The sequence below is a fragment of the Capsicum annuum genome, unplaced genomic scaffold (assembly GCF_002878395.1).
Source record: "Capsicum annuum cultivar UCD-10X-F1 unplaced genomic scaffold, UCD10Xv1.1 ctg2352, whole genome shotgun sequence".
In the NCBI taxonomy this organism is placed as follows: domain Eukaryota; kingdom Viridiplantae; phylum Streptophyta; class Magnoliopsida; order Solanales; family Solanaceae; genus Capsicum; species Capsicum annuum.
Window position 1 is genome coordinate 380,514 of NW_025829669.1, and position 10,010 is coordinate 390,523.

A 10,010-nucleotide genomic window follows, 5' to 3' on the forward strand; every position below is an offset into this window, starting at 1 on the left:
TCATCAATGAAACAACTAAATTGAAACTAATATTTCTAGAAAGAGCGTCAACTAAAATGAAACGGAGAAATTATTTTATTAATTCTTCCGTTTCATTTTAGTTGGCCATCTTACTAAAAATAAATATCCTACATTAGTTGATCGTTTACTAAATCAAGATAGAAGTAATTAATTTTTTCTACTTTATTCCTACAATTAATAGTATACATTAAATATAAATAATTACAATTATAATGTTCATTTATATGCCCAATGTTATTAATATGGATAAAAGTTAAAATAATAAATTCAATTTTGTTACTCCTTGCATTTCAAAATAATTAAATTGTTGGGGTAGGACACAAATTACACTCCTAAAAATATGAAGTCCTTAAGAATATCATTAGATAAAAAAGTAAAATAGGAAAAAAAAATTCAACATTTCTTTTGAAGATTGAATTATTACTTATTTTAGCTATTAAAAAATATTTTAATAATTTATTTATTTCAAAATGAAAAAAAGTATTTCTTAAATTATTTTATGGTCAATTAAAATGGGAGGGAGGAAGTAGATAAAAAGAATGTTATGTATTGTTCAAACTTCACATGCCAAATTATTGCTTCGCTTTAATTGAAGTCTAACACTTCCAATTTATCGATCACAAAACACATAGTAGCACTTTTGGCTGCCATGAAAATTCCTCCAAAAAAGCCCCATTTTTTCAAACCCATTCAGCCAGGTTTCAAGAATGGTCTTGTAAGTTATCCCTTCTGTTCCTTTTTCGTCTTTCCTTTTCTCTACTATATGTTGCATGCAGGAGCCGAGTGAAAATCTTGTTCTTTTATTTACTTTTTTCAATTTTAAACCCCTTAATGAAGATCCTATTTCTTGCATGTATGATAAGGAGGTGGAATGAGTTCTCCCAGAAAAAATAAAACACTAAAATTTTCATATGAACATTTTTTTTTTTATGATTGTTAACTTGGTAGAACAATTAGAACGATTTTCAGGTCAAGTTTATATTGTATTGCAGAAAATTCCTGTAGGTTTCTTGAAGTATGTGAAGGGACAAGATCAAATTGAACATGTAGTACTGAGAAGTGGAGGCAAAAATTGGCTGGTGAAGGTTAAATGTTGGCGATTCGAAGCGGGTTGGGCTGCATTTGTAGAACAACATGATTTACAATTGGGAGATATGTTGGTGTTTAGATATGAAGGAAATATGGAATTTGAAGTTTCCATATTTGATTCAACTCATTGTGATAGAGAATATGTTGAGTATCTGCACGAAGATCAAGGAGGATCTTGGAGAGATGAAGAGATTTCCAAGAAATTTAAATTTAAAGGTAAAATCTTTAGAGTTCATTGATTTTCCAAGTTCCATACCTGAGCAACCGGGTGTGCGAATTTCATACCTAAACTATCAGCAACTATTTATCAAAATAAACCTAGCTATCAGTTGTTCCTTTTTTCTATCTGAAATATCACCATCATTGAGGTAGGAAAGGGAAAAATCGATAATTGAAGTGTGTTTTGATAAATAGTTGGTGGTAGTTCAGATAGAACTCAAAAAACATGGATACTTTCAGTGTGTTTTTGATCCTTCACTCAATCTTAGTTTAAGTCTCAACTTGTTTAATTTATACCAAAAAGTACTCTCTCTGGTCGCTTTTACTTGTCTATTTGGGACCTTGCACACCCCTTAAGAAACAATAATTGTTATGAGTATTTTACCACAATACCATATTAATTGATGTTTAGTCTTAATTAGGTCTTAGGAAAAAAGTAATTAATGTTGAGGGAAAAATATGAAAGAAAATATATATATTCCTTTTAATGTGCTAAAAGTGATAAGTGAAAGAGAAAATGTATTTTTAGTATAGTGGATAAGTAAAAGTGAACAATGGGAGTAACAAAAAGGTGTTATTTATGGAAATTATTTTTATGCAACCTGTAATGGAAACTGCGTACATAAATCGAATGGTGCTTATTTTGTAAGAAAGAACTAATTTGAAACTAGCCAAAAGGTGTTTTGGTTATTGTTTAAAAAAATGTTGCCAATTTTCTTAAGTACAATTGTCATATTTACTTGTTGAGGATGCAACAGGAAGACCAAGGCTCAGAATCAAGATGTCAAAAAAGGCTTCTTCCCATGTAGAAGCTGCTGCTCATCACAAGTCTTTTGGTCATTCTCATTTTGAATGCACTATTAGAGAATATAACATTTCACATCATTATTTGGTAAGTCTCAAAACTCATTTTTTCTTGCAAACTCTTCAATTGAATGTGTTACACAATGTGGTCACTTATTAAATAATTACAAGTAAATCTCTATGATAAACAATTATTATTTACATGGTTAAAATTACATCTAGTTTATTATCACATTAAACTAGGTTGATATTATAAAAACCTTTAAACTTCAATGTAAATTATATTCCTTTTGTTAATTTTTTATAAAACCTTTAAACTTCAATGTAAATTATATTACTTTTGTTAATTTTTTATTCGTAAAATGGTTATACGCCATATCTTAGGGCCTTCCTCAACAATTCGCATATGCAAATGGTCTCACCAATAAGAAGTGTAGTTTGATTATAAGAGATGAACAACAAAGGTTATGGAATTTAAAGCTGAGTTCTTGCAAAAGTCGAACCTATATTACTGGTGGATGGCACAAATTCAGTGCTGATAATTGCTTAAAGAAGGGAGATCGCATAATGTTTGAGGTTGTTACCAATGGAGAGACACCTATATGGAAATTTCAAGTTACTAATCGAGAAACTCCATTGCAGAAGTTTCAAGGCAAGTTTTCTCATCTAACCAGCCTCTTATTTCTTTGAGGATCTTTTTCATTTTCATATATGTGTATTATTCTGCATTGCATATACAAATATTACGTTTTGTATAGAGATTCATCTTTATTGGATTTAAGTCAAAGACTAAACTGCAGTTTCCTGTATGTATTCACTCCATTTGAAAACTGTAAAGGCCAGTACTTATAGTGAAATTTAGTACTCCCTCCATTTCGATTTGTTTGTTTTACTTTCCTTTATAGTTGTTTAAAAAAGAATGATTTTTTCCTTTTCTGGCAACTCCTTTAATTTAACTTTCTACGTGACATGTTTAAGACCATAAAATTAAAGGACATTTTGGTAGATTCTACATATATTTAAATTTAAAAGTCTTTTATTTTCTTACACTCCGTGCCAAGTCAAACCGGACAAACAAATTGAAGTGGAGGGAGTATTATTCAAAGTCACTAATCAGGGGCCTTGAAAGCTAAAATTTTATAATCTAGTCAAGTTTAATTCCAAACCACTAAACTTTGATATCGTATTCTCTTTAATTTTCTTAATAGCTTAAATGGAGCGACATCATGTCTTGAGCGAAGATTCATATATCCGACCACAATTTGAGTTTGGATTAAGGCACAGTAGTAGTACTAGTAGTTATTGTTCTATTTTTCTTGATCAATTTCTTCCAATTTAGAAAGAGGCCCCTGATAATTTTTTGAACTTCCATATGTTATAGCTTCCTTTCTTTTGCTATGTTTTTCTTATTAAGCAGACATTATGCAAAAACCCTCAAACATGAGTGTTCTGAATGCACAAGTAGCCACTTCAACTTCTGGTGATGATGATTATCCTTGTTTTGTTTCAACCGTTAAACCTTACTGCCTCAGATGTGCAGCTTTGGTAAGTTATTTGAAGTTAATTATATGTTACTATATAGGCAACTTAACATAAATTGTACACTATTTGAGTGTACAGGACTTGAGAACTCTTTTTGTTGTAGTCCTTTTCTAACAACTGAAACTTAATCAACTCAATGGAGTAAATTTTATGTTAGTATCTTCCAACGGATTTTGTAAAGTCAAGCGGGTTGATGAATAGAAACTGTGAGATGATTCTGAAAGGTGAAGCACAGAGATGCTGGTCAGTTTGGTTTGGGAAATCTGGACATCATTTTGGAATTATACATGGATGGGAAAAATTCAGAGCAGAAAATGGACTCCAAGTAGGAGACGTTTACAAGTTTGAACTCATCAAGAATGGGAAAGTACCTATAGCACAATTCCATTGTAAGTGTTCTTTCAGTTCTAATGTACTCTTGTCGAGTTCTAGTTCTATGTTTCGACGGTGTAATTTAATATTTAAACAATTTGATCACTTATGAGGTAATTACAAACAACGACAAAGCGAAGAATCTCGTTAAGGGTGTTCGAGATTTAATATCTATTTAATATAACGTAATTTTTCGACGAAGGGTGAAGGGTGTTGATCTGATCACCCTTTCATCTATGTAGCTACACCACTGATTAGAAATATGTCTCTATGTATATGATTTCTTATATAACTTTTCTCATAATCGTCGTTGTAATTATACTGCACATAGTTCATTTCAATGGTCTTTACATGATTTGTTAGAGTTTTGAAATTATATATCATCACTAAGGATGTCATTTTGAACGCACTACACGATGGGGCTCCCTAGCAGATTTTGTAACTACTTTCATATAAAATAATGTATTTTGCAGGCAAATATTCTGGAAAGGTTGCAAAGAGAGAGGAACGTCGAAGCAAGTTGAATACATAAAAAGAAAAATCGGTTGATCGTATGGTGTATAACTTCAAAAACTATATACAGTGTTTCTACAAAATCTCCATGTAAGGTAAGTAAATGTCTGACTAGCCGGCTTCTGTCCAGGCCCCGATAACTCAGTACGGTTTGGTCATGGTTGTATAAACTATGTGGATTATTTGCACCATATGGCCTTTTCTATGTCCATTCTCTAAATGTTGTCTTTAAAAGTGCATGGTTGAATGAACTTCTCTTTTTATGGACAACTGACTAAGCTAGTGGTGAACACAGATGGATTGATTAATGATATGTTGTTGATGTATGATAGGATATATATAGGTGAAATTTCGAATTTATAGTGACATGTTCCAATTGCTAAACTAGCATGTAGCATCCACACACATAATCGCAGAATGTAATTAGATGATCCAAATCACATCTGTTGCTGTTCCATAATCTCTTTAGTAAATCCGCTGTTGCGGACACTTGTAGACATTTATGCTGATATATAGTGGTGTTGTCTAGGCCACTTTGCCACATGGACTATTTCACTGGGTATGTACATGTTCCAATTGCTAAACTAGCATGTAGCATCCACACACATAATCGCAGAATGTAATTAGATGATCCAAATCACATCTGTTGCTGTTCCATAATCTCTTTAGTAAATCCGCTGTTGCGGACACTTGTAGACATTTATGCTGATATATAGTGGTGTTGTCTAGGCCACTTTGCCACATGGACTATTTCACTGGGTATGTACACAAACTTAAGAATTAGATATCAGGTAAGCTCTAACATAAGTAATATATGTCAGGTAATCTTTTTATATGATGGTGGTGTTCGAGCCAACATTGTGGTACCTTGGCTATTTCATTTGGTACTTTCTACCTCTCACTGCGCTATCGAGATAACTCTGTTTACCGAGGCTCTAGTCTAAGATTTTAACGGACGTAGGATAACTCTGCCTTTAGGATTTGAACACCTATTGCCATTTTGTATTTAGGATTGAAGAAGTCTGCTGCAGCGTTTTTCTCTGATTGACAGTGAATTAACAGCTGATCTGACCATTTCTCTTCATCTTTTCTTTGGGATGCTAGAATTTCTTTTGCTTTACACGGTCCACTCTCTTGGAAAAGTGCCTTTGCTGTCAATAATTCCGATTATGATCATTTTTCGAGCAAAAATGGATCTAATATCAATATAGAAATTCAGTGTTCTTTTCATAGCATGCTTTGTAGAGAAAATGTTGATGGATCAGTTTAATCCATTGAATATACATTCAAACTTTCGGTGAAAAGGACCATCTTAACTGATTGCAGGTAATTCATCCACCCCTTGAATAGATCAAAGATCACCCATGTCTACACAGAAAAGAACTACTTGGAAGACAAACTCGCAAAGGTATGGAATGAAGCTAAATAGTGATAGCCACCAGCTGATGTAACGATCACCAACCAGAGTATAAGGACATGTTTCCATTCGACGAGTTTATCTGAGCAATTTTTTGTGATCAATGTGGCACCAACAATGGGAATACCTACAGTAGAATTAATGCCATAGAAATAGTGTTTTTGTAATCATCCTTTCTGTTGGGCTTTTTGTAAAAAAATGATGCGGCAGCAAAAGGGGTTAAAACAACTCTCTTTGGATTGAAATGACTTTCAAGCTTTCAAAAAGTTCTAGTAGCTTTCAATAATTTTTCTCAAGTATAGGAAGGCTTTAAATAGCCAATTACAAAGAAAATCAGAATAAGTTTAAAATTCAAAAACCTACAATCTCAACTATTCAAACAACCTAGTCAAAATTCAAATTCATTCTAATCTAAATAAGTTATTTTGCTAAAAACTAGTGCAGTAACTTAAAGCAATTTTCAAGACTCCTCCTTTGCTTTAGTTATTGTGATTTTAAAAAGGTGCTCCTCTTTAATTTCTGCTTTGGCAATGAGTGCTGAATTTTTTAATTTTTTTTCAGAAGTTTTAAATTTACACTTTGATTCAAATGTTTACCTAATATAACGAGAAACGGAGGGAAAAAAAAGGCGTCTTTCTCTCTCTTCTCATCCAGTGTTGTTTTCTCTTTCTTAGCGATTTTTGTTGTTCATTGTTGTTGCTGCTTTATTCATCATCTTCTGCTTCATTATCATCATCGTCTACTTCATCATCATCTCCGTCTTTTTTTTGTTGACCATTGTCGTTGTTGTTGTTACCGCTACCGTTGCTATTTGACCAAATTCTTAGGTCAAACTTTGTTTCATACGTCACTTTCCACTTTGGCATTACTTCATAGGAGGCTTTAGTAAGTCAAATTATGATTTTTAGTTGAATTTTTTATCTAGGTAACTGCTATTGTGTTGTTCTTTCAACAATGGATAAAACCTGATCATGAATCCAACATAAGAGCCATCTGTTTAAACAGATAAATCATCTGTTGCGATAGATGAAACATCTGTTTCAATAGAAGACTGATATGTTGGATTTATGTTTAAGGTTCTATAGGCCGTAACATGAATCAAACAGATGGATCATCTGTTGCAACAGATGATTTATATGTTTAAACAGATTAGTTATCTGGTGCAACGTGATAAATATCTGTTGCAACAAATTATTAACTTATTGCAACAGAACCTGAACTCGATTCCAACAGACGTGTTGTCTATTGCAACAAGGTAAATATTTGTTGCAAAAGACTATTAACCTATTGCAACAGAATTCAAAATCGATTCCAACTGACGGTAAATATCTATTGCAACATATTAGTAACCTATTGCGCTAGAACCAGACCTCGATTTCAATAAATTGTCGCCTGTTGCAACAGGCAAGTCATTTATCACAACAGGTTAATTATTTGTTACAATATGTCACTCATCTATTGAAATCAGCTTCAAAGGTGCCTCAGTACTGTAAAAATTCATCCGAATAGATATATAGTCTGTTGCAATATATGATTCACCTGTTATAATAGATGATTCGTCTGTTGAAATTAGCTTCAGAAGCGTAACATGAATCCCAACAGGTAAATAGTCTGTTGCGACTGATTACACATCTGTTGGGATTCATTTACGGCACTATGAAATCACTATTTATTTTTTTTAACAAATGACATTATTTAGGTACCACTAATGGGGGGATCAATAACAATAGGGGTGGATTGTCATGGTTAATAGATCGAGAAGAGCAATCGATATGTATGGCGTTGGAACGAGGGTGAAATGCTAGAGACGATAGCTATGACAGTCCAAAGTGATGTTTCATATGATGATTTTGTGAACTTAATCATCAGTTATTGTGGACTAAATTGTCAATCGGAAGAACCCGTCATCAGCTACACGCACAACTTCTTTGAAATCAGAGGGTACTGCCTTTCAAGATAATCAATCAGGTTCGGTTGGGCACTTATCTTAGTGATTTATCTAGGCTGGTATTAAGAGTGTACGTGGTTGAAAAGACGAGAAAGAATGAGAACCAGAATGTAGAAGAAAAACAACAACAAGACATCTTTGATGATAGGTTGGATGATCTAGACATGAATATTCCAGATGATGATCAAACACCTATGCCGGTTGATGCGACCAATACGATGTGTAGTTCTTCTCAATCGACACAGTCTAGAAATCTTTAAGACGATGGGACCGGCTTTTTTATTGGAATGTCATTCAAGGACAAAAATGAACTACCTGCCACTTTGTTTATTTCTTTCTTGAAAAAAGATTTCAGAGTAAAGAAGATGATTAATTCGAGAAATGTCTTTTTCTTCAAATGTGATAATTTGAACTGCAAATGGTGGTTGAAAGAGGTAAAGTATACAAGTTCTGACAGATTCATCATTCATAAACATGAAAAACATCACACATGTGGTTTGGAGCACATCTCCGGCCAAAATTCGCATGCCACGGGAAAGGTCCTCGGTGAATATTTCAGGAGTAGCTTTCCTGATGGCAAAGGCCATTCAACAAGGGTTATGGGCAATTAACTTCTTATGAAATTGGCTGTCCTGATCAGTTATTGGAAGATATATACGGCCATGGGGATCGCCAAAGACTTGGTTAGGGGGACACTCGAGCATGGGTATACAGTACTGGATGCCTACCGTTACATGATTGATTCCATAAATCCCGAAAGTAAGATGGCATTGCATCTTGATGAAAACGGAAGGTTCAAGTACTTTTTTGTATCACGGTGCTTAGATTTAATATTTTTGATATTTGAGAAAAGGCATAGCCGTCGATGATACCTTCTTGAGGAGTAGGTATAATGGAGTTCTGCTAGCAGGGTGGCACAGGATGCGGAGAATCACATATTTCCTGTCGCTTTTTGTGTAGTAGACAAGGAATGTAATGCCTCTTATGAATTTTGTTTTGAACAACTGCGAAGCTGCGTCGAAGATACCGAAGAGTTATGTTTTGTACTAGATAGGCATCCAAGTATTCCAAAGATAGGTTCATGTTTCTTCACTTCAGCTTACTTTGGTTGTTGCATCAGGCATCTTGGAGAGAACATTCAAACCAACTATCACAACGAAAGGATCGTGATCCTTTTTTATAGAGCAGCTAAAGCATATAGTAGAGAGGAGTTTTTAGACCATTTCAATCAAATAACGAATGTGAATCCCAAGGTAACAAAATTTCTCGTATGTGTCAGTTTCGAGAGATGGACCCGGGCATTCTGTCTGGCAGATAGGTACATTCTTATTGATTTAACGTCTTGTTTGAGTTACAAGTTTAGTATGATGTCGTACTAAGTTATTATTTTGTATAGGTATAATATTATGACATCAAACATAGCTGAATCGATGAATTCATTGTTTGGCGATGAAAGAAATTTTTCCATCAAGGTTATGTTTGAAAAAATAAGCAAGAAGTATGACTAATTTTTTAACAAAAGGCGTGTGCAATTCAAGTGCCAAAAAAAAGAACCGATTTATTCTCGAAATCAAAAAAAATAATATCAACGAATGTTATTTTGGGAAATAGGTTATTATCTCATAAAATAACAGATTACAAATTCAGTATCACCGGTAATGGTGATGTTACCACAGTCGATCTTCAAACAAGAGTTTTTGACTTGGACAAAATACCTTGTCCACATGCTATGGCAGTGCTTCAAGCTCAATACGGTCATAAATATGGAGCTGAAGTTTACCAGCACTCCTCTCAATATTATTCAGTGAAAAAAATATAAAATGACATATAGTGGGCATATTACTTCGGTGCCTCCTGAAGAATCTTGGGTTATTCCTGTAGAGCTTATGGAGAGATTAATACCTCCTCCATATATTGACTCAAGCATTATCAAATCGGAAAGAAAGTCATATAAGAGGAGGCGTGGAGGTGGAGAATCATTTTCATCAAGAAGAAACAAGTGCTCCGTATGTAAGTGCACTAGCCATAAAAGAACTACATGCCCGGATCGTAATCCACCATGATAGTTGTAAATGCAAAAACTTG

At 33.8% G+C, this 10,010-nt stretch overlaps 1 protein-coding gene across 2 annotated transcripts; it reads left to right on the forward strand.

Moving 5' to 3' along the window:
• The first annotated feature begins 573 nt into the window (after nucleotides 1–573).
• On the forward strand, nucleotides 574–6,252 carry LOC107854620 (B3 domain-containing protein REM7). Of its 2 annotated transcripts, XR_001670060.2 has the most exons (8): nucleotides 574–736; nucleotides 1,014–1,326; nucleotides 2,088–2,221; nucleotides 2,518–2,785; nucleotides 3,551–3,678; nucleotides 3,833–4,064; nucleotides 4,521–4,655; nucleotides 5,887–6,252. XR_001670060.2 is itself a non-coding variant. In XM_016699644.2 (7 exons), the coding sequence occupies exons 1-7, from the start codon at nucleotides 671–673 to the stop codon at nucleotides 4,577–4,579; spliced, it is 1,200 nt and encodes a 399-aa protein (XP_016555130.1). In that variant the 5' UTR covers nucleotides 574–670; the 3' UTR covers nucleotides 4,580–4,765. The 2 variants fall into 2 exon arrangements, 1 of the variants encoding a protein (XP_016555130.1); XM_016699644.2 differs by lacking the exon at nucleotides 5,887–6,252 and having other exon boundaries at nucleotides 4,521–4,765.
• The last annotated feature ends 3,758 nt before the right edge of the window (nucleotides 6,253–10,010 follow it).